This window comes from Gopherus flavomarginatus, chromosome 1 (genome assembly GCF_025201925.1).
Source record: "Gopherus flavomarginatus isolate rGopFla2 chromosome 1, rGopFla2.mat.asm, whole genome shotgun sequence".
Classification (NCBI taxonomy): domain Eukaryota; kingdom Metazoa; phylum Chordata; order Testudines; family Testudinidae; genus Gopherus; species Gopherus flavomarginatus.
Genome location: NC_066617.1, coordinates 104486787 through 104512131, shown reverse-complemented (window position 1 = coordinate 104512131; position 25345 = coordinate 104486787). Strand labels below are relative to the sequence as shown.

General features: G+C 42.7%; 1 protein-coding gene across 3 annotated transcripts in view; it reads left to right on the top strand.

Moving 5' to 3' along the window:
- The window catches only part of RFX4 (regulatory factor X4), a 139494-nt gene that overhangs the window by 98169 nt on the left and 15980 nt on the right, over positions 1-25345 (top strand). For 2 of the 3 annotated variants that reach the window (XM_050926413.1, XM_050926431.1), the window contains exons 14-16: positions 1789-1908; positions 3087-3248; positions 12279-12441. In XM_050926413.1, the coding sequence (XP_050782370.1) occupies positions 1789-1908; positions 3087-3248; positions 12279-12441 (445 nt within the window). The remainder of the gene's footprint in view (positions 1-1788; positions 1909-3086; positions 3249-12278; positions 12442-25345) is intronic. The other variant, XM_050926421.1, reaches the window with a different exon arrangement.

Below are 25345 nucleotides of genomic sequence, written 5' to 3'. Positions count from 1 at the left end.
CTTGATTTTCTTCTGTGCTTCCTATCTTCTATACACTGCTGAATCTGCCCAGTGATAGCATTCTTGACATTTCTCGAACTGAACTGAGACCTGAAATTACATGGGAAATTCTTCTTTCCCTGTCCAGATCTATGTCTATATAGCATGTCTCAAATTGCCTCCTAGGAAGTGGTTTGCCAGGAATCACCAAGATATGTGCTTGCAACTTCCAAGACTGATAGTTATTAAAGATAGCGATGCCCGTCCCTCATGTTGGGAGATCATAGGCAAAGCTAAAACATTCAGGACTCTTCTATTCCAGCTACAGTAATGTGGTACTTAATAACTTGACAGATGCCTCATGTGGAAGGACTGATGCCAGAGATATTGATGCTACTTTGATTGGCTGAAGCAATGTTGATACCTCTGGCATCAGCATTTCCACGTGGGACATCCCACAACTGCTGCTAACATGTTTGGGAAGTAGTGGAAACCTGTCAAGTTATTCAAATAGACTGGGTAAAACCCTTAAGCTGTGAAGGAGTGAAAAGGTGGATGGACTTTTTTACTAAAAGTGTCTTTTAGTGTCTCATTGATATCATTCTGACATATGCCTTCTCTGATGTCTTAGGTAGCTTGGAATTGTAATGCCAGAACATATCATTGGTCTATCCCATTCAGTATTCTACATCTGTCAGTAATCTGATGCTTCAGAGAAAGGCAGAAAAGTATGCTGTCTTGTTCTTGGCCAACTGTACAATGCTAGGATGTGAGAGCAAAATATTTATTCCCAGCTCTCAACTAGGTAATCAGTTTACATCCTAAAGTGTGATGATTCTTAACACTTTTAATTTTTAACCTAGTTAGTCTAACCACAAACATAACTTACCTCCAGTGATATAATTATGTAAAATGGGAAAGTTCCTTATTTATAAATTCTCCAGACTGTACCTACCCTGACTGACACAATGCTTCCTGTTAAAGCAACTTATTTTAAGGTTTTTGGGCATCCTATCTTACATGAATAATGGGCTTTGATTCTTAGCACCACTAATGACATTACCAGAGAGTTGGGAAGAAAATGTTCTGGCTTTAGAGGTCCTATATAAATGGTATGAATTCCCAGTCAGTTGAAGAATGCTAACAAAAAGATAATCAGACTCTTGCTGGGAAGATGCTGAAGGAAGGCTGGGGTGCAGGTACTGTAGTTTCTGACCTTCACCGTATCCCTCTCTTTATCTTTCTGGTTTAAGGACCCCATGCACAGTCCAGCTAGCTCCATAATACTTCGTGCTAGTGCATTTGACAGGGAATAGATTTTTATTATTTTGATTCATGTCCTGCTTTCCCAGACCACCTCATCTGACTTAGTAAGTACTTGCTTGAACATAGGAGAGAGAACTTGGTACAAAAGGCAATACTTCCTCAAGATTTATAATTACTACAAAATGATAATTATTTGTCAGGACACTTTTCTCAGGAACTGGACCTCAGAGACATAAATTTAACTTCTGAGAAATGATCCCGGAATTCACATCATCTGTATAAATCCAGGTATGAATACACTGTGGTACTCAGAACCTAGACACACAAACATCCTCCCCTCTTCACTTGCCTTTAACATTGACAGATGACTCACTTCTCAGTAAGACACATGCTTCAGTAGCAGGACTATACAGGGGCCAGTGGTATTCAGTGGTTTGATGTTTTTGTTTGTTTGTTTTTTGATAATACTGTAATCATTTGTGTGATAAGTAATATTGAGACCATTAATAGCTTTTGTGTTTGTTCACATTATTTCATTCCCAGGGTCTTTTCACCTTATTCACTTGATGTTTGATGACTACGTATTATACCTGTTAGAATCACTGCATTGTCAGGAGAGAGCTAATGAGTTAATGAGGGCAATGAAAGGAGAAGGAAGCACAGGTGAGTTTGTTTCCTTAGCAGTATCTTACATGCCTTCTATAATTTTATTCTCTGTTATTCACCCATTTCTGTATATGGGCATTTCCCTATCCCCATTCATCCTAATGAGGCCTTTCCAGAAGGAACGTGTCATTTTTCAGCTCTGTGGTTATGTCAGACAAATCAATTATGAGCCTCTCTGGTTAGTGAGTGTCCTGAAATTGATTTTGAATTAGCCTGCCTGCTTATTGTTGTCACTGTTGAGTTTAGTTATGAAGGTCTGAAAATTTCAACTCCTAAACCTGTATTTGAGATTTCAGCAAGGGAGTTTTGTACTGAATGTTCACATCAACTAACCTATAAAACCACAGTCACATTTAAGTGACACTTGTCTTGATCCCCCTCTCTCTTACACTGGCTTTACAATACTATGTCCACTGTCTTTGGTTGAGTTACTCCTGATTTTACACTACTGTATCTGAGAAGAGAATCAAGGTGAGTGATTTTCATTGGTTAAGATTAAAGCCAAAGCTATTATTTATGATATACCGATGTTCAACTTCCAAAGAAAAAAAATCTACATTATCAATAGAAATACAGATGCCAGATACTCAGTGCTGTGTTCTCAGGTACTTCAGTACAGCCCCAGCAGCGTGGAGACCACCTGTAACCTCCCAGTTCAGTATGCATGTGATGAGAAGGAGTCCTTAACAGGCATAGAGTCAGTGGAGCCAGCTTCCATCCCTCCCTGAAGCTACAATTATTTTAAATGGGTTTTGCATGGCTAAATCCCTTAGCTGGTTTTTGAAAAGCTCACCCATCCATTTTAGCATAGATTAAATTTGACACCTAAGGTTTAGGAGAGGAAAGATGATCCAGTTGTTAGGGTGTTAGCCTGTGATTTGGAAGATCCAGGTTCAAATCTATGCTCCACTACAGACTTCCTAGGTAAATCATTTATCCTTAGTTCCTCATCTGTAAAATGGGCATACAGAGTATCTCACACTGATGTTGTGAGGATAAGCATGTTAATGATCAAGAGATGGGGCCATGAAAATACCTAAGATAAAGACAGCTTTATGTAATTCCTCCTCAAACCAGGGTTTACATCTAAAATTTACTTTTCTGAGTGATTTGTTTCATAGGGTTCCACGAGCCGTATTTAACAACGTTTTTATGACCTGTCTCCCAATCTTCAGCAGAAATACGAGAAGAAATTATATTGACAGAACCTGCTCCTCCAACTCCCTCCCCAGTGCCATTCTCTCCAGCTAAATCTGCCACCTTGGTGGAAGTGCCGTCTGCACCCTCACCTGTGAGCAGTCAATCCCCAGAGTACGCTAGCATAGCAGCTACAACAGGTAGGTAGGCTAAGGATGGCTGGTTCTTGCATTTTTTTTTCCAAAAAACTGTCAAAAAACCAAAAGCCTGCAATAAAAATTGTGAGCAATGTGTCAATTTAGAGCCACTGAGGATCTGACCTTATCTCTGAAGAAGCCCTCTCAAAACGACTCAGCATATGTTCAGTATTTATCATTGTAAATAGATAGTTTCTTTATATCTTGCCAAACATGATGTGCAGTGCAATTGAAAAAGGATCCACTGTGTGCATGGATTCCTGAGCATCAAGATATAAATTTGTAAAAGCAGATGGATATCTCAATACATTATGGACTTTGTGCAGATGTCTAGGGCCCTTAGAAGAACAGGGCCACAACTTTGTTCCAAAATGTTTTCAAACCTCAGTTTAAAATTGCATATTTCTAGCAATACTTTTAAAGAGACTTTTCTAAATATAGCACTTTACAGGGCTTCTCGCAACACATTTTTTGGTGGCCTCAGTGTGAGGCCACAAACTCTTGCTGGTGGCTACACGGACACTTTTTCCTAAAATTATTTATTTTTCCTAAATTAATAAAGTATTATGCACATATATACATCCAAATCGTTGTAATCTATTTATGTACAGTTTGGGGCTTTTTTTGTGGATTCAATAATAAAAATAATGCACAGTTATCTTTATTCTTTACTGGATCTAACAGAATAGAAACACAAATGAGATGCTTTGCATGTTCTTGTCTTTTTTTTTTATTATTGTTTCTTTTGCTTTTTTGGTTAAAATGGTTGTACAACAATTCTGAAGTAAATTTAAAAATAATTTGACATAATAGAAGTCCAAATAATAATGAAAAACCGATCTGAGTGGCTTGAGTCTGAGGAGGGGAGAAGGCAAGCACGCCTGTGAGGAGAAGAGGGAAGGTAAGGGTAAGACATCCTCGCCCACCTGCCTCCTCACTCTGCTGTTGGCGCGCTGCTCACCTCCTCACCCACCCACCCCTGCCTTCTCACCTTGCTCCTTAAGTGTTGTGTGTCCCACCTGTGTCTCCAGAGAAGCAGCGCATGCAGCAAGAGGGAGGAAGAGCAGTGTTCCCTCTAATTTTACCCACCCATGTGCAGAATGAATTTTGTTATGTGCACCAATATGGAGGTGATGTTTGACACATCACCTTCATATTGGTGCACATAACAAAATTCATGTGATGGGGGTGGGGCTGAGGGGTTCGGAGTGGCAAGGGGCTCCGGGCTGGGGTAGAGGGTTGAGGTGCAGGGGTGTGAGGGCTCCGCCTCTGGGTGCAGGCTCTAGGGGGCGGGCCAGGGATATGGAGCTGGTCCCCAGGTGGGTTCCCTGAGCACCTGTGCAGTGCTAAATAGGCTGCTGCACAGCCACACAGCTTACAGGGAACTTGGAAGGGCTGATGCTTTCCTCACCCACCCAGGAAACTGCCGTGGCTGCAGGGAAACCCCCTGGTGGCCACATTTGAGAAACGGTGCTTTAGAAAACCCTCAATGACTTAACACACACTTTCTCTAAAAATGGACATCGTTTGAATGGGCCAGATTTATAAAGCTATATAGACTTTTAGTGGGATTTTCAAAAACACCTCAACTCTCAATTCCCAATTGTAATGAAGCCTGTCTGCATCTTCAGGTGCCTAAATCCTTTAAAAATCTGGCTTAGTTGCTCTAGGGTTTGTTTTCTTTTCTGTTTTAATGTTTTGTTCGTACCTTTCAACATCTTACAAGGACAGAATTTAGGAAATGGAGGCCTGTGGCCTGTATGCAACTGCATACCTATAATTGCACATATAATTATAGCAGTTTCAGGAACACACTGTGTATCAAATGGGCATGAAAAAGTCTTAATTAGTAATTTATACATGAAGATACTCAGTTTGTGGCTAGGGATTCCAAGAGCTGAAAATGAACCAGTAGGCACACAACTGGCTTGCAGTTTGGTGTACACAAGTGGGCCTTTACATTCTGCATGTTAAATTTCTCTCATGGGCTCTCTGATATGAAAGACAGATTATACATTCTGGAGGTAGTGGCCAGGGCCAGTCATGAACTTCGAGTGTCTGGGGTCAAAAATATTTTGTTTTCCTATTTTGAGTCTCCAGATGCAGGAAAAGAGTCAGGAATTTGAATGATTGTCAGAAGACAGTCCAGGCACCCAATGCTGTCCTGGCTACTCAGTGGTGAAATGAATGATATAACTTTCACTTTTGGAGGGCTCTAGGGCTTCTAGCAACAAAAGCTTCAACAAAAATTCCAGGAAGTGGCAATTTACCATCCTGGAGACTCAGACAGTAGTCAAAGGACGAATAAAGGTTTCTGCCACATCTTTTTCATACCTTTAAAGACATCCCAAGGAACCACAGTATGTATTTGTGGCTGCAATAGATTTAAGAGCATTTTAAGCCTACATAGTATTGCGGAAACCTCAGGTTTACTTGTTGTTTGAGACTTTAGAGACTATATTTGGTGTGAAAATATGACAATTCCATGTCCTGAACAGCAAGACCACAAGACCAGAGTCATGTGGTTCTTGGACATGAAGGGAGTGCATAAAAGAAAATACTGTTTGAATAAAGCCACAATCTATGTGCTCTCCCCAGTAGAGATTTAAGACATAGATTTTATGAATAATTTGATTCGTAGATTTCAAGGCCAGAAGGGACCATTGTGATCATCTAGTCGGGCTGCCTACGTAACACTGGCCAGAAAACCTCCCCCAGTAACAAGAAATTGAAAAGCAGGTAACTTGTGCTGCCCCTCAAAGGAAAGACATACAAAATGAGAATGGTCTGAGGTGGTAAGATAGGGGAAACACGGAAGGGACTCACACTGGCATTATGTTAATTTATTTGTACTTTAATTACGTTATGAAGGTGCTTGAGTGAGTGTCTCTCTCCTGCTATGGCCCTCCAAGGCTGAGGACTCCTAGGGTGAAGCCTCAGGATAGACACAGACTATGGCTAAGGAAACCTCCAGCTGAGCATTTCTACCACAGCCTGTCTTAGCTAAGCCTCCATGGAAGACCTTTCTGCTCAAGAGAGTTCATCTTTAATCATTAGAGTCCTTTTTTTCCACCAGCTCTTCATTTCCTCACCTCCTCCATTTTCTCCCTATAGTCTTTTGTTTGGCAGAATGGCTGCTTCTCTCTGGCCATTGAGCTCAGCTTTATTTTAATCACCGTTATCTTAATTTTTGTCTAGAACTCAACTTATGTGAATAGGGGTTCATATAAGTAAAGTAACACAGAACCAGAAACATTGCAGCTGCAGGAACTGGTTATATTTTACTTTGTGTGCACTGTGGACCTATTATAAACCAGCTTGGCTCATCAATGTGCCATAGTTCTAGGGTAGCAATTAATATAGGGTATATTCTGCAGTTTGTAGAAAAATATCATAGGAAGTTTTAAAAAAAATTAGAGGGGACATCAAAAAAGTTACCCCAAACTGGTGGTGATGTCGCTGCAGATAACATTTCAGACACGTGAACAATGTAATAGGCATTTGTGCGGAAAGTTCATGTATGTTGATGATAAAATAAAAAGGGGATATTTTTTAATAACAATGTAAAAGATACTTTATATCCATGTTTTTCTCGATTCTGAGGGCTGGTCTACACTAGAAAGGTTTTCCTCATTAACTACACTAGCACAGATAAATATAAAGTAGCAAAATGCCCCTACTGTGGATGCAGTTATTCCAGTATAAAAATGCTTATTTATAGCTATAAAGCCTAAAGTTTATTTCAGTTCAGGAAGGGGAATATGATATACTGGTGGGCATGTCTACACTACAAGCACTACAATGGCACAGCAGCTACACCACTGAAGTGTAGACACTTGCTACAGCAACAGAAGGGATTTTTCCACTGCTGTAGTAAATCCATCCCCTCAAGAGACTGCATCTACAGTAGAGATTAGGTCAACCTAACTACATTGTACAGGGCACAACATTTTTCACAGCCCTGAGTGACATAGCTATGTTGACCTAAGTTTTAGGTGCAGTCTCACCTTTATACTAGTCTAACTGAATCTGTACTAGGGCTTGTATTAGTACAACTATGTTAGTAAAAAAATCACACCCCTACTCAAAATAGTTGTATTTATAAAATGCTTAAGTATAGACCAGGCCTTAGTGCTTACACAGCATGTAAGGTAAAAATCAAAATATTTGAAAATGTGAGTACTCCAGCTCAGTGGAGTTATGTATATTTATACCAGATGAGGATTTGCGGGATGAAGTATAAAATTCTCAATGTATTTTCTTTTGTTTGTTTTTTAATTCTGCGTATTTGCTCCAGATATGTGGCTCTAACCAGCAATTCTCTTGAGATATATTTAATAGTTACTGTGTTGCCTTTCTTTAATTTTTTTTTTATTTAGGTAAATGTAGCAGTGTGGAAATGCATTGTACAACTAGAAAACTAATCTGGTTGGTTGCCAATAGCTTGCAGTTCCCCAATTTAAGGTGTCATTAAGTCTTTGCTGCTTGTGGCACTGGCAATAAAAGTTAACTATTAAACTTGCTTTTTAAACTTTCTGCATGCACTCAATGGCTAAACACAAAAGCAGCAAATTAAATCACTGTGATTAGATGACACCTAACTAAAGTAAGGTAAATCCTTTATAGATTGCTCTGGTGTAAAACATTTGGCATGCCCAGTTAACATTTTATTTAAATTTTTCTGTTAAATTACTGAAAGTTTAAAAGGATAATTAGCCCTAATTCTTTCTAAATTACAAAGGCCAGATTAATGATTGGTCAAATTACAACAATATTATAACAAAAGTGATGGGTATATGGTTGACTCTGCAGTCCTCTCTTAAAGCCTGGTATTACTCATTTGCTAATGCAGTTGCTGTTAGAAGAACCTGAACTGGCTTACAGAAATTCTGCATTGTAAATGTTTGCTAATAGATAACTAATTATTTCTCCACCTCCACTGCCTTCCTCTCAGTTACAAGGGAATGTATATTTGAATTAAAGGTTCATTTCAATAGTACTGTACACTATTCCACAGGGTGCTGACTTGGTATTAATTCTCCATTTGGGCTGCTCTTGTAAACTCTTAGTGAGTGTTGCCAGTTCTCATGTTTTATCAAGAGTCTCATGATAGTTGGTGCTTTTACTTAAAGCTCCAGCTCCTGGATTCATGAGAATGCTATTTTTTGTTTAAAGGTAAGTTTCTAGCCCTCATGGTTGCAGAGAAAAGCTTGACAATGCAAACCCTAAAGGATCCATCACCAGAAAGCAAATGAAAAGAGCCACAGATCAGATTTTAAAAACCTGATTTGTAAGCCACTCTCCTGATTTTGGAGAGACCAAGGGCTTGCTACACATACAGCGATGCAGTGGAACAGCTGCACCAATTCAGCTGCACCATTATAGCACTTAGTGAAGACACTACCTATGCCGATGGGAGAGCTTCTCCTTTCAGGGTAATTAATCCACCTCCCCAAGAGACAGTAGCTATGAATCATCAACATAGCACCATTTACACTAGTGATTAGGTGGCAAAATTACATTGCTCAGGGGTGTGGATTTTCCACACCCCTGAGCGGCATAGTTATACTGACATAAGTCTGTAGTGTAGACCAAGCCTCACTCCTGAAATCTGAACACTTGGTCTTGACAATATTGTTTACTACCAAATATAATATTTACTATTGTGATTCCTACTGACATCTGTGGGCGTGCTTCAGTGTTGCCATGCACCTTTGCAATCCAGTGCAAAGTGGCTGTGAAATGGTATCATTTTACAGCCACTTTGCATTGACTTTGCACTGGTATAAATGATTGCACAAGAGGCAGGGCAGTAGCTAATCGGCCTGGCTATATGGTTCTATTCATGGTAGTACACACACACCAACAAGTACAGTAAGGGTTTGTAGTGCAAATCACACTTCCATGCATGAAATTCCTTTGTATTTTTGGCTTTGCTGTATGATAGCACAACAGGGCTGTTGTTGGGCTTTTAGCAGAGCTATTTGTACATTGTGTTTCCTACAGAGGGCCTCTTGCTGTCATGTTCTCAACAATGTAGTCAGTCTTAAAAAAGCAAAAAAAGTAAAAAAATAAAGTGAAATGAAGTAAAAGAACTTTCTAAGTTTATTCAAATCCTGAAGGCTGAAAACACAAGGAAGAACAAAGTGCTATCAAATCACTCAACCACTATTGTTTTACGTTCAGTTCAGTTAAGTGGGTACAGCAGCTAAAAAAGGCTGTCTGCTGGATTCCAGTCTTGCGGCCCATTGAAGCCAATGAGATTGATTGTGTAAGAGCTGTGGGATTGGGGTTCCAGTGGCTGGTGTTTTAAAAAATGAAACAACCACAATCTCTTCAATTGCCTCTCCTCCTACCTTTTGCCCTGCCACAATGTATTGGAGGGGTCTGGCTGATGTCCTCCCTTAACACATAAATACATACATGTATCCTGCAGCATTCTTCTTCCTCCAACAGGAAATTGAGATCTTCCAAATCTGAGCCACTCCTCCCCCTCTCTCTTCATGTACAGGTCACCCTGTGAAAGCTAGTGCATTCCCTCCACAAGGGAGAGAAGGAGTGCGTAGTCATCCTTTCCCAGTCCAGCCTCAAATGCAAGAGAGGCCTCCTTGACACAAAATCTTTCAATAGTCAGCTGCTCTGCAAATCCAGAGACAAGTCCACTGTATGCAAGCTACTAGTCTTCAGACCTTCCAGCCTTTCCTAGAGCAGCAGCCTGAGGTGCTGCTGTCAGGCATGGTGAAGACGTTCCGATGATAGTCCTGGGAGATTTCAGCAGCCATATTGACAACCCCTCCAATGCAATGGCCTAAAACCTCTTCACCACATTTTCCATTTTTAGTTTCTCATAGGTAACATCGGGCTCTACACACGGAGCAGGTCATGCTTTGGACCTGAATTTTGAATGGGACTTGGCTATAGATTCATTGATTTTGAGCCCAACCGTGACTATTGGATCATTTCTTCTCACTTAAAAAGGGGAACCTGACCTGATATAGGAGACACAAGAAATGACTCCTATGCTGGACTGACCATCACCTCCTTCAGGCTGGTTTCCAGACAAAAAGGAAGCCGCTGTAATGGCCTGGATCCAGTCAAGTCCAAAACATGCTTGCAGGTAATTCCACCCCACCAAAATGCCGTAGGATAGAAGCTATGTTGAGTCACTGTGACCACTCATTAAACACAACCATTGATGTTCTAGCACTGGAATGCCTGCACCCTCATCATTGCTCCCATAGATCTCAGTGGTTCTCTGCAAACCTGTAACAGTAGAAAGGACGAAAATTCAAGTGTTAGTGATGGAGAACAGAAGCAAATGCGGACAGGCTGTAGCACAAGCAATTCTTGTGAACCTACCCTCAGGCAAGAAATATGCAAAGAACTCCCACCTCTTCTCCACCTTAGCAGCCATAAAGTCACAAACTGCTGGAGTGTTTCAGTCTATGAATCACCTTGTTTAGCACAGGGTGTCCCACTTCAGTCCCAGAATTGAGTACTTCCCACTATAAAAAACTATCTGCCTGACTTTCTGAAGAAAATCACCCACATCTGAGACTGCTTCTCCATTCACCAAGAGCCATACAATGTACACAGAGCTGACAACACAATAACTTGCTTCTCTGAATTAGGTCCTGTCACACAACTGAAGTCCCAGAGGTATTGAAGGAAAATCCAAATCAGCTCCTGAAACTCTAGTCCATTCCCTTTTTTAGCTGGAGAAAGAGAGCTGAAAGCACCTGGTGACCTCTATTCTGCTATCTTCATTGGCTCCTTGTTCTATACTGGGTCAAATTCAAGATTTTGGCCCTCATCCACAACAATTATTTTACCCCAGAAATATGAGACCACCAACCTCAAGGATGGGAGTCACATAGAGAGGGCAAGGTTTCTCAGGAACTGGCGCATAAATCTGGAGTTCCCACCTGGAAGAGACCAGGCTGACTAAAAACTTCAGCATTTTCAGAGCAAAATCCAAAACGCACTTCTTTGCCTTAACCTTCCTATAATAGAACCACATTAATGAAGTCAACAGAGCCTAGTCCCTGCTGACTAGCGGAAAGAGAGAGGGGAACGTCTCCAAGTGTGCACTTATTATTTTGGGAGCCGATCTGATACCACAGTGATGGGGACCATATAAGAACTTAGATTGGTGGGTAGATGAAAGCCAAGTCAGGCTGCAGGGAGTTCATTTGCCTTAGTTCAACCCTCTTCTAGGCCCTCAAGGGCCCTGACCGTTCTTCCTACTACACCAGCCCTGATCATCCTGAAGATCAAGTCGGCCAACATGAGCTCCACTCTGTTGCAGAGAGGGGCTCAGGATTTGGCCCATAATGTCTATGCAATGTTTTGTGCTAGTCCTGTTCTCCCAGCTCTAAGCCATGTCCTGTATTTTGTATATTATATTATATTTATTTATTTGTATTACTGTAGTGCCTAAGAGCCCTAGTCATGGACCAGGACCCCAGCGTGCTAGGTGCTGTACAAACTGGTCAAAAAGACAGTCCCTGCCCAAAAGTTTATAAGCACAAATTGCAGCATTACATTGATTATTCACATCCTGCTATATTTTAAAAATGCTAGTTGTGCCTGGGTTGTCTCCCACTATCCAATATTCTAGCTCACCTATTTGTACCTATTCAAGTGTTCTTCAAAAATGGGTGTTTTACTGCTATCACTATACCGGGGTTCTCAAACTGGGGGTTGGGACCCCTCAGGGGTCACAAGGTTATTACATGGGGGGTCGTGAGCTGTCAGCCTCCACCTCAAATACTGCTTTGCCTCCAGCATTTATAATGATGTTAGATATATAAAAAAATGTTTTTAATTTATAAGTGGGGTCACACTCAGAGGCTTGCTATAGGAAAGTTTGAGACCCACTGCACTATACCCATTTTTATTTGCCTCCTTTGGTTGATATTCTTCATTGGCATCACCTTATTAGATTGCTCTTTACTGGCTGTTTCAAAATGGATCTTTTCAAAGGAGTACAGCTCATGCTAACTATGAATGTCAACTTTGTTTGTTCTGCAGGGGCTATGCAGTCCTATACATGGTCACTCACGTACACTGTGACAACAGCTGCTGGGTCACCTGCTGAAAACTCGCAACAGCTGCCCTGCATGAGAAGTCCTCATGTGCCTTCTTCTTCTGTCACACACAGGATACCTGTTTACCCCCACAGAGAGGAACACGGGTAGGTCACTTTCCAGTTTGTTTATTTGAGTTTTAAGGACTAGTCTAAATTTGCAATAATTTTTTTTTTCAAAAGCAGTTGGAATCCAACTGCTAGAATCTGTTTCCTGAGGGAATAGATCTTCATTGCAAATGTGATAGTGTTGTATGGTTATATGATCTCTCACATATTTCCATTTATGCATTTAAAACATAATGCATTTAAAACCTTAAAACATGCATTTAAAACATAATGCATTTAAAACCTGGAAAATAAGTTCTAAAGGGAGAAGGACTGGATGGATGATCTAATTAGGTTTCTAATCTTTGATTCCTATTATTAGGAATCAATAATATCAATAATAACTGGATGGGTGATCTAATTAGCTTTCTATCTTTGATTCCTATTATTCTATGTCAATGGCCTAGATATGTCAAGGAAAGCTAACTTTCCTTCACCAAGCTAATTGCTAGTCTCACAGGACAACAATTTCCTGGGTTTGGAAAGACAGACAATTTTTGAACTAGAACATAACAAATGTGTCAAAGCCTCGGAATAATGCTGACCAATGAAAATAATAAACAGTGACATAGCACAATTTTTTAAAGATCTTGGAGCACTTTACAAACTTTAACACAGCCTCACAATGCTCCTGTTCCAAAGCAATAGCCATTCTGTATATTCCCAACTTATAGGGCTCTGTATCAAGCTCAGAGAGCTCCTCTGTCCCTTCCACAACTAGCCAAACACCATAACAAAATCACAGGCAGGCCCGTGCATGTACCAGGATTAGGAGTGTGGGAGATGTTAATAGCCTGCATACAACAGAAGGTGAAGACTTCTTACTGAATTCCTCAAGCTGTGTCCAAGTTTCCATGTGTGGACATGCTTACCCGATGGTGAAAGATTCGAGATTCATTGCTTTGTGGAGAGCCTGCACAATGTCTATTCCCCATTGAGGGCTTAAGTGAATCACAGAGCTCTGGTCCTCGACCCGGGCTGAATTTCACACAAAATGCAGATCCTCAGTCTGCCAATATATCTGAATGGAGAGAACCTCTTCTGACTTTTCTAGAACAATTTCTGCTGGAGCTGCTACCAGTCATCACTGAAGATGGACACCCTCTGGAATGCAAAAGCTTTGCAGAGTACTGATGAGGAGAGCACTTTAAAGGGCTCAAGAGTTTTTACACTGACTTTTATTTTACCACGTAACAGGGCATAAGACAAAGAGTCAAGTTCAGAGTCATTTTGAGTCATGCTTAGAAAATGTAAATGTGTCTTTTTATACTTGGGGCCAGTCATGCAAAACAAAATGAAAACTTCATGATAAAAGCAGCTTTCTTGGAAAATAAATATTGCAGGATCATTACTGCTTCCCTCTGAATTTGCAGTGACGACAATAATAGATAATACAAGACTCCAAATCTTCCTGGGAAGATGCTGAGATAGTGACATTCAGCTGTGTTTTAAATGAGGGAATTTATCAGACATTTCTTAATTAGCACAATTGTACTGATGGAAATATTGAAAGTGGCAGGAGTGTAACTTCTTGTTGTGGTCTTTTCTTTTCTTTTGAGACGCTATGTAAAATTCTTTACTCCTAAAGCCCAGTTAAACTGTCCAAGACGGGAAGGGGTTAGTGAGACTTATTCTGGAGAGTAGGTGGAAAAATTGGAAACCTCAAGCACATAAGACCGATGTGCACCGGTGTGCAAACATCCTTTAACACAGTCAGAAAATATTCTTGCAAAATACCAAATGAAGAAATTATATTGTGTATATCAATGGCACCTCCTAGGAGAGAGTGTGGAGGATAACAAGACAGAAACTGCTTATCTTTCTTTTACGAGCTGCAAGAGTCACGCTAACAGCAGCATAGAAATCCTTGTAATTGTCCGCCCTGTGGGAGGTCTTGGCAACTCTGCAGCACCAACCTTTGTCCTGAAATCATCCTTAGTGGCATGGTCTGTGTGCCACTTGCCAGACAAGTGCTATAGGCACCTTAGGTGCCAGGCCCGAAGGCACTGGCAGGTTCCAGTCAGACTCTGCTAGCTGCCTCCAGTCACTGTGTTCTGCCCAGGGGCCATGGGAAAGCTTGCCTCTGTGACCTAATGCCTTCAAACTGCCCTGGAATCTTCCCTGTCTGGTGACCTATATCCCTTCTGAGCACGATGAAAGGAGCAGCAGCAAATTCACCCTCATTCATGCTTCCCTCTGTTGCCCTGTTACTGCACAGGTAATTAATCACAACCTCCCGATTACCCAGTAACTCCAGATAGCTTTAGGTGGTCTGAGAAATCCTGGTAATGGAGAAGTACAGATATCAAAGACTGTCTCTCCTGTTCTCTCAGTGCCCACCTTGCTGGGCCTAGGCAGCATAAAGGAGGAAGCTGTCTGTTTCAAATGCAGAGGGGACCTGAAATGGGGCAGAGGGAATAGATTAGGACAAGGAGACTACATGGGTGAGACTGAGACTGGAGGCTGATGGTGTGGGTGGGAGGGGAAATTGGGAGTTGAAATGGGGAGAGACTGGGATTAGATGAGCAAGAAGACTGAAACTGGTCCAGGGAGTCCAGAGGGGTAAGACTGAGGCCTCGTCTACTCTTAAAATGTTGCAGTGGCACTGCTGCACCTCTGCAGGGCTTCAGTATAGACACTACTAAACAGAGAGGCAGGATTCTCCCATTTATGTAGTGAATTCACCTCCCCTAGTGCTGTCTTCAGGGGACTTAAGTTGGCTTTGCTACACTACTTAGGGGTGTGGATTTTTTACCCACCCCTGACTGACATAGTTAAGACAAAACAACGTTCTAAAGTAGACCAGGCCTAGGATTTGCTGGGCAAGAAGATTGGGACTAAGATGAGATGCCTTAAGAGTGGAGACTGGGACTGGTGTGGCAGAGAGCACCAGAGGGGTATGATCTGCAAAGCACCCAGCTGTGCTGTGTAGACCCTGCTGGCACATTCCAAAAAGTACCTAGTTTGTGTTAATGTGACCTAGGGACCTTTTAGAATGCATCAATAGAGTGTACAGAGAGCAGTTAGAGTGCAATATGTTTGAACACTTTAAAAACATACCCTTCTATGGGCGAGCAGCAGTGACCACCAATTTTGTCAACTTAATGTACCCACTCTACATACAAGCACATCTTACATAATTTGAAAGCTTATTATGCCTACCTTAAGATAACATGTGATGGGGAGCCGTCAAGTGGTGCCATTACCATAGAAACGGGGGTAAACAATGACACCATCAACACATTAAAATGGCCACTTTGAAATATTTGCATTTGTTTCTGTTATTATTTCAAGACATAAAAATTGATTTCAAAGCATCACGACAACAATCTAAAGGCTAAAGCAAAATCTAATAATAAATTAGTACAGGTATCATTGAACTATAATAGCACTGATGACATTTCTAGTCAACATCATTATCATTATCTTGTTTGTTATGATTTCTGTCAAGAGTCCATTGGTTACCCAGTCTTCATTGCCTTGCATACACACAGTTCAGTGCAGGGAAGATTGTTCTGACTACAGGCAGTTGATTGTGCAGCGACCCCTACTGTTACAGGCACAGATACAGTTTTGAAGAAGCTTAGATGCCGCTGGCCCTTGGAGAATACAAGAAGTAGCTCATCATCCACATTTGCTCATCCATGTTGCAATGATGATCCAATATCTGGTTTACCTGTGTGTGTCAAGACATCCAAATCTTTGTCTGCCAAGATGCTCTTTTGACATACTCTTCAAAACTGTCCTTGTGTGGTGGGAGTTTGGCCGATGACTTGTCCTATCTGATGGCTACATTGAGCCAGAAGCAATGTGGGTCTCCTTTCTCGTGCTGGTCATACAGCACTGCTACCAACTTCCTTGCTGTGGAAACTGTGGCTTGTCTGTCACACTCTCCCAATTTGGCAAGATCTCTGATGAGGTAAGTTCCTTTTGTTTTGACAACACTAAACACAGATTTCCCCCCACCCAATCCCAACCTTAGATCCTGTCCAGTTCTGTCTTTCTGCAGTTTTAATAGTGTTACTGTTGTCATATCTCTCAGAGACTTCAATTACAGAATTAGCTTTGTGAAATCCTAGGACCTGCTTCAAGAACTCAGCAGCCAGTTCACTGAATGTGTGGAATTTATTTGTCTCCAGCCATCATTGTATGACAGCAATAGCATCTCTGATGTATAAGGTGGTTTCTTTGTTGCATGCTCTTAGCTCATGGATTCTTTCAGCTTGAGTTTCCAGCTGATGCACTAATTCAGCTTTGTGTATTCTCATTGTTTCATCAGCTTGGAAGAGGGTCATAGGCACAGGTTCTATTGGATGACTAAGAGGCAATTGCCATTGAAACATCATTTCTGCATCTTGCTAAAGATAGGGCCCTGGGAAAAACAAGTTCTGCACTTATAGTTGCTGTAAGTGGCCCTCCTTTGCCAGACTTAAATTTGGTCTTCTTGGCCATATTAGCAAATGTTTTGATGCCAGTTTTCTTGGCTGGGCTGAAGAAGGTACATATCCCATCAGAATGACGTGTACCTCTCCTAAATCTCTCCATTTGTTTTTCACCAGCATCTCCTATTTTCAGTAGAGACTCTTGTACATTTAATGTTACAAGAAGTCTAGTAGATATGTTGATAAGCACCTCTGGTTGTGATTCAGGGTCAAATGGGTTTGTCATATTGTTGATGATATAGTTGGTAAAGCTGTAACATAGTCTTCATCCCTCTTCAGTGCACAGCCAAGGATTTGTTTTGTGGACTTTATCTTCACTTCTTTCTCTTGTAGCTTTTGCTTATTCACTCAGGACATGTTTTGTGAGGGGCATCTGACGAGCTGGCTTCTTTCTTCTAAGTCCTATAATCTGACTGCTGCCTTTTGAGTCTTTGATGACAGTTTCCTCTGTTCCCATGTGCAGCGGGATAGTCACCTGCTTCTGTCCTGAAGGGCTTGAAATCAGCCCTTAAAGAGGGCTGCAAGGGTAAAAGCAGTCCTGGAGAGGGCTGCAGCTCTGAAAGCTGGGCTGATTGGGAAGGAGCCACAGCTGTACCTGGCTTAATAAGGGCCCAGCTGGCCCTTATAAGAGGGCGGTAGGCCAGAAACACACACAGTCTCTCTCTGCCTTCAAAGAGAGAGGGGCCTGGCTGCTGGGAAGCTCAGCTTGCCTAGAGTGAGGCAAGGCTGGGGAAAGGCCAGAGGGGCTGGAGAGCTCCAGGCTGGCAACTCCCCAGGCTGCAGGGCCTTGTCCAAGGCCCCATAGAGGCACTGGGTTGCAGAGAGAGGCAGCAGGCCTTGCCTATGATGAGTGGCTGACACTGCAGTCTGCCCCGAGATGCAGGGGCTAGTTGCTGACTGGCAGTAGCCTTACACTGAGGCAAGTTGGGGATAGGAAGTGGGGGTTCCCTAGGGAGGGGAGACCCTGAGACTGGGGGGTTTATTCCCAGGGGGCAGCACCCCAGATAAAGGGGCACTGGGGCCTGGGAGGGACACAGGGGCCAGCGGCAAGCGGGACACTGGCTTGAAGAGGGCACTCCGGAGGCTGGCGAGCTAATTCCCTGGACGACCAGCAGGAGACGCTGAAGTGGTGAGTTGCGCACTGCGACACTGTGTCACTCCAAATTCCTTTGGAAAAAACAGGAGTCTGACACACAGCAAATTCCCCAGATTCAAAGGCACTGTGTACTACTTCAGGGAGAATTACCATAACAAGAATGTAGATTGGTATCTAACTGGCATAGTTTGGGCCTGTTTACAGTAAAGAACTATGGAAACCTGGCACGCTGTGTTTGTAGGTGAAGCTTCCAATCCTCATGTCAGCCTTCATAGAATCATAGAACTGGAAAGGACCTCAAGAGGTCATCTAGCCCAGTCCACTGCACTCAAGGCAGGACTATGTATTATCTAGACTATCCCTGAAGGTTATGTCCAACCTGCTCTTAAAAATCCTCGGTGATGGAGATTCCACCATCTCCCTAGGTGATTTATTCCAGTGCTTATCCACCCTGACAGGAAGTTTTTCCTAATATCCAACCTAACCCGGCCTTGCTGCAATTTAAGCCCATTGCTTCTTTTCCTATCCTCAGAGGCTAAGAACAACAATTTTTTTCCATTCTCCTTGTAACAACCTTTTATGTACTTGAAAAATATTATTATGTCCCCTCTCAGTCTTCTCTTCTCCAGACTAAACAAGCCCATTTTTTTCTATCTTCTCTGATAGCTCATGTTTTCTAGACCTTTAATAATTTTTGTTGCTCTTCCCTAGACTTTCTCCAATTTGTCCACATCTTTCCTGAAATGTGGTGCCCAGAACTGGACATGATACTCCAGTTGAGGCCTAGTCAGCACAGAGTAGAGCGGAAGAATTACTTCTCATGTCTTGCTTACAATACTCCTGCTAATACACCCCAGAATGATGTTTGCTTTTTTGCAACAGTATTACACTGTTGACTCATATTTAGCTTGTGATCCACTCTGACCCCCAGATCTCTTTCCGTGGTACTCCTTCCTAAGCAGTCATTTCCCATTTTGTATGTGTGCCATTGTTTGTTCCTTCCTAAGTGGAGTACTTTGCATTTGTCCTTATTGAATTTCATCCTATTTACTTCAGGCCATTTCTCTAGTTTGTCCAGATCATTTTGAATTTTAATCCTGTCTTCCAAAGCACTTGTAACTTCTCCCAGCTTGGTATCATCCACAGACTTTATAAGTGTACTCTCTGTGCCATTATCTAAATCATTGATGAAGATATTGAAGAGAAATGGACCCAGAACCAATCCCTGCGAGACCACACTCGTTATGCCCTACCAGCATGGATGTTTAGAAGTGGTATCTGTGTAACCTAAAGAAAATGATCCCAGAGCTTGAACATAGGTGACAGGGTACCATCCCCATGTTTGAAAATCTCCAGTAATAGTAGCATATGCTGAGCTATAGCATCATCAAGCTCTTTAATGTCATGTAAGGACTCAGTGTCTTCAGACTCAAACACCTTTTGAGTGTCAGCCAACATTTGCCAGACAGATGCTGGAACTGCAAGAGTACCTCCTCCCTGCTCGTACCATTTAACAAATGAATAAAGTTTCAGAGCACTCGGGGCCTGAAATGTGAGAATCAAGCCACGTACAGCACAGCTGAATTGATTACCAGGAAGCATTTGATCTGCAGCACAAGCTGGATGCACATCTGAATCAACGAGAAGGCCTAGCAATCCTGCATCTCCCCAAAATTTCCCAGTACATGCAATAAAGCACAGGATGTAATACCGCCCAGGTGAATCACATTGGTACCAAGTTCATTTGGGAGAATCCATTTCACTTGCTGAGCATCAGCATTCAGCTGCTGATCCTTGATCTGAATGGCATGCTGCTGCCCTAGAGCTACTAACATAACCTTACATTTTAACATTGTAGTATAGACTATGGCCATGCCACTTGGTCTGGCATCCACAATAGGTGCATAAACAACTGTCGGGTAGGTGCTCTTCTTTGTTGCCCACTTGTGGTAGGAACCAGTCCAAAATGGAATCACCCAAGTGGGAACAATATCAACATATTTTGGTACTGGTAAGACATCACAAGGCAGTACTCTTAAAAGGAGAGATCTTGGACAGTGGTCATCTGTGACAAGGTGACAAGAGTCTATTTTCTCAAGTATTTTTTCACAGTGAGTCAGTTCTGGGTGTGTTCTAGGCTTTTTTAAATGCTGCACACTGCACAAAAGACTCTGATTGCTCAGGGAGAGTGACTTTTCTTTTCCATGCTACAGTGATATTTCTTATGATGATGGATTATCTGCAGACTGTTCTTAAAATGCCACTCTGATCATTGAATGGAAGGTATTTTTTCCATCAGTGGTCTCTGTGTTGATGTCGATATTATCATCACCTTAATGGATGAGATTTCCACCAGCATGAAGTGGTATAATTCCATTTGGAATAAACGCACCACCCTGGAGTCTTTCTATTTCAGTTTTTGCAGCACTAGTGATGAACAGCTCCTCGTAACTGATGCAGAATCATGAAGGTGTAGTATATCAATTGAAGGGCAAGCCCCAAACTCATGATGTAGCTGTGCAGCAAGGAAAAAACCAATACAGATCTTTGTATACATTGTCATTTGGTAGCTTTGACCAATGAACACCACATTGAGATGTTGAAATTAACTTAAGCAGTGAAAACTGTAGTCATAGTCATGTTTCAGTGTTTCTGGAACTGTGTAAAAAATGACACTTTCTCATTTTGGGCACCATTGTTTCATCTCACCTACAGGCTTACAGCAGCACTTGACAGCGCCACATGATACCTCATCTAAACATGCATAAAATAGCTTTCAAATGCTATACGATGTGAGTGTGTATAGGGTAGGAACATTAAACTCCAAACATATGGTCCTTTTTGGAGAATTGACGCATGGCTTTGCTGGTGCCATGTAGGCAAGCCCTGAGTCCCTCCATTCCACTGCTATCAGGAATTAATTGTGAAACCCACTGGGAAATTGTCCCATCCTTCTCTTGTGGTGTTGAACGTAGAGGATGACAACCTACTACTGCTATCAGTTATTCTGTTAGCTCAAAGGGCAGAGGTCTGTGCGGTGGATCTAAAAGTTCCAACCCTGCTAAAGACCAATATGGGTGTCAGTAGGATGCAACATGATGGAATTTTGTGTATTCAGTTTTCTCTTTAAAAACCTAGGAAGAAATAGTATGTGATCATGTAATTAAAGACTGTATCATAATTCACATGCACAAGAGAGCAGAATTAAGGTTGCATAGGCAACCTAAATTCTGGCATTTCCTAACTTTCAAGTGCTTAACTTTGCAACCTTAATAATGTTCTTTTAACACTTTGTGAATGTGTAGTAGGAGTATCTGGCATTGTGTAAATCTATACCCAGTAGGCAGTTTTATTTGGTTATCAGTTTGTGAACAGCTCTCAAATGTAAGACTACTTGATATGCTGTATCTCTGAAGATATAATAAGAATTGGGGGGAAGATATTCTATTGTATACAGAAATATGCTGCCCTTATCTCCATAGTATCTGGGTACCTTCCAGAAGTGCATTAAATGTCTTGACTAACATCGAACACATGTGGCTTGTTCTCTCCTCCTCTCCTCAGTGGGATGTTTGGTTGGTTGGTGGGCATTTACTATACATATTGTCATGTATTTATGTTAGAGAAATAAAGGTCAACAAAATGCACCTTGCACTTTGAGTGGAAAGTGGTGAGATGTGTGATGGCCTTTAGTTCTTGGGGGAAATCATTCCACGATCTTGGCCTCAAGCTCTTTCTCCTGTACAGACAAGTTTAACCTTATTGTGGAGGAGTGGAATAATCTTCATCCTGGAGCTTCATTTAATCTTTTAGATACTTTGGGCCCAGCCCATGGTGTGCCTGGAAGATGAGAACCGAGCCCTTGAACTAAAATTGAAATTCTATGGAAAACTAGTGTGAAGAGTGGAGGACAGGTGTGATGTGCTTGCAGTAGCCTGTGTTGCTGAGATGTACTGCAGCATTCTGTAGCTGTTGAAGATTCCTGAGCGCTGAAGGCTTCATGCCCAGATACATCACAGTGCTGCAGTCCAGCTGAGAAGTGACGAAGGCAGGAATAACTGAGACCAGATCGTCGTCCACCAGCAAGGGATAATCTCCAAGCCAACTGGAGATTGTAGAGAGCATTACTCATAGATGCTGATATATAACAGCTTAGCCTCAGAAAGGAATCCAAGAGCATTCCTAAACTGTGGAGAGACTTGACCAGTGGTGGGTGTAAACCTTCCACAAAAAGAGACTGCACCATAGAATGATGTAAGAAAGCCAAGGCATACCACTGACCACCAGAAAATCTGTTGTTGGCTTTGAGCCTCATGCTGCCCTGCAAAGGGGAGCAAGAAGCAAAAAGACCCCCCAGAGGTGGGTGACAACTCCATGGCATGCCCCTGCCTGTCCTTACAAGGAGGCTGAAGAAGCCTTGTCATGTGGACGCCACATGGTTGAAAATACTTGAGTTTGGAGGAGTGAGGGCAGGGACGGAGCTGCTACCATATACAGCATGCTGTCCTAGGAACATGCTTAATGCACTGCTGAGCGGAAGTGCAATGCTGGTCTGACTGACATTATCTGCCCCTGAGATAGAGCACAGGCATGGCAGGAGGAGTCCTGCTGCCATCGAGAGGAGTTGTTGTGCAGAGACCTACACTCTAAGTTGTCCAGGGTAGCAAAAGCCAATTCAGACTGTTCTATAAAATTGTTTGGAAAAAGATATAAAAAGGAGACAGAATAAATGAGTCCAAACCAAAAGGTCTACTGAAACCACCCAAGAACGGTGTTGAAATCATGACCACTAAACAAGAGAATGGAATTGAAAATCAATGGACCAAATTTGGTGTGTCAGCAAGTAGGCCTAAATAGGAATAGTAGCTCATCCCCTCATTACTGTGTTTGCTATCATCCCCTTTTGTCGTCATTAAAAAGAGACTTGGAGGGGGGAAGGGTATCAAAACACAAGGGCTGGGGACAGGTGGACTGAAAGGAGTGAGCTCTACCATCATGGCTGCCACCCAATCTTCTTCTGGAACCCACCCTGACACCCCTGGGCCTTCACTGATCTGACCCTGACAGATGCCCTGACCACACTGAGCCAAAGAGAGGGACACAGTTGACATCATCTCAACCAGGCTAAATCCCAAACACCTGTTGGGATGTGAGACTTGGGTTGTAGCTGTCATGCCCTCCCTTGAATATCATTTTCTTTTTTCCACCTTATTTCTTTTTTCTTCTCTTTTAGCCTTCTAAAACGAGTCTGGCTTAGACAACTAAGATTGTATCTTTCACAACACTGCTGTGAGCCCACAACCAGAGAGGCAGCTAAAAGCAATGCCACTGGGACAGCTTGCCAGGCCTGGGAGTAGTAGATAGGACTGTGTGCTCCAGGTTTCTTCAGGAGTGAGCTTACAAGCAAGACTTAGTACCAGAGACAGAAGCTGCACTTTATGTCTTCATTGTGCTTTTCTCTCCCCTCGTATGTTTTTTCTTGTTTTGTTTTGAAAGGGATCAGGACCGGACTTGAACAACAACAGCAGCTTCAATCCATTTCAACTATCTTTTTCTCTCCCCCCAGGCCCAAAAAGACAGTTATTACATCTTTAATACCATCTCAAAGACTGTCAGGCTGGGGGTTGCTAAAAACTCTGCAGCTAAAGGGAATGAAGAAAAACTTCCTTTAATACGTTACAGTTCAAATGCTTTCACTATTTTTCCTTCTTTTGCTGTAGCTTTAATAAAAGGTTAAAATGCATTTCAGTGGTGGTTGATTCCATGGGGCTAAGCAGGGCAAGGAAGACTTAGTACCAGAGACAGAAGCTGCACTTTATGTCTTCATTGTGCTTTTCTCTCCCCTCGTATGTTTTTCTTGTTTTGTTTTGAAAGGGATCAGGACTGGACTTTAACAACAACAGCAGCTTCAATCCATTTCAACTATCTTTACTAACTGTAACTGTACTCAAAACCAGGAATCATGTTTAATGTTGTATAGGGACAGGGTCATGTTAACATCTTTGACTCTTTGGGCCATTTATTCCATTCCAATTAAGAGAGAGTGGAGGACCCAGCAAGCCGCCCAGATGGACCAGTCCCCCTTATGGAAAACTCCCTATTTATGCTTGAGTCCCACTGAGGTCCATCCTCTCCCCGTCTTGCTTTGCTCCACCTCACACTTCTGAATGAAGAGGGGCCTCTGGCCCCAGGTGTTGAAAGCAATCACTTTCAGACTGGGTGTCCTGCTCTCATTTATAAACATACCTGTTTGTCTGGTTTACAATATAGCGCAGTATCTCGAGTGCTATATTGAAGACTAATGGGAGATGGTTAAATGTACCCAGGCTCTAGATCAGGGGTCGGCAACCTGCGGCACGCGTGCCAAACATGGCACGCAAGCTGATTTTGAGCAGCACGCAGCCGCCTGCCGCAGTTCTGGCCCCCAGCCCCACTCAGCCCTGCCGCCCACCGCTCTCCCCTGTGGGGGCAGGAGGCAGAAGCTTGGTTCTGCGGCAACCAAGCTTCCCCCTCCGCAGCTTCTTCCCCCAGCCTGGTGCTTTCCTGCCCTGCCTCCTCTCCTTCCCTGAGCCAATCAGCTGATGGCCCTAGCGAGGGGGAGGTGGGAAGAGCAACATCGTGCAGGCAGTTCCGTAGAGGGGACAGAGAGAGGTAGGGATGGAGCCTTGGGGAAGGGGGTGGAACAGGCACATACCTTCCAGCCCCCTGCCCTGAGCCGAGCACCCCTACGAGCCGAACACCCCAGCCCTCTGCCCTGATGCCCCCTCACCTTCAGTCTTCTGTCCTACACCCCCCTGCCCCTCTGCCCTGACCCCCCCCACACTCAGCATTCTGCCCTGCAGCCCCCACACCCCCCAGCCCTCTGCCCTGACTCTTGAACCCCCCCACACCCCCAGCCCTCTGCCCTGACCCTTGACCCCCCACACCCCCAGCCCTCATCCCTGAACCCCACCCCCACCCCAGACTTCTGCCCTGACCTCTGAAACCTCCCCCCCCAGGTCTGGGGTCCCGGCCACAGGCCCTGCTCAGCCCGCTGCCAGCCTAGGTGAACAGAACTCCAGGCTGGCAGTGAGCTGAGAAGGCTGGCTGCATAAGATCAGCATTTTAATTTAATTTTAAATGACGCTTCTTAAACATTTTGAAAACCTTGTTTACTTTACATACAATAGTTTAGTTATATAATATAGACTTATAGAAAGAGACCTTCTAAAAACATTAAAATGCATTACCGGCACTCGAAACCTTAAATTAGAGTGAATAAATGAAGACTCGGCACACCACTTCTGAAAGGTTGCCGACCCCTGGTCTAGATCTACCCTGTGCACTTTATAGTAATCTGTTTAAAAGATGTTAAAAATCAATAAAA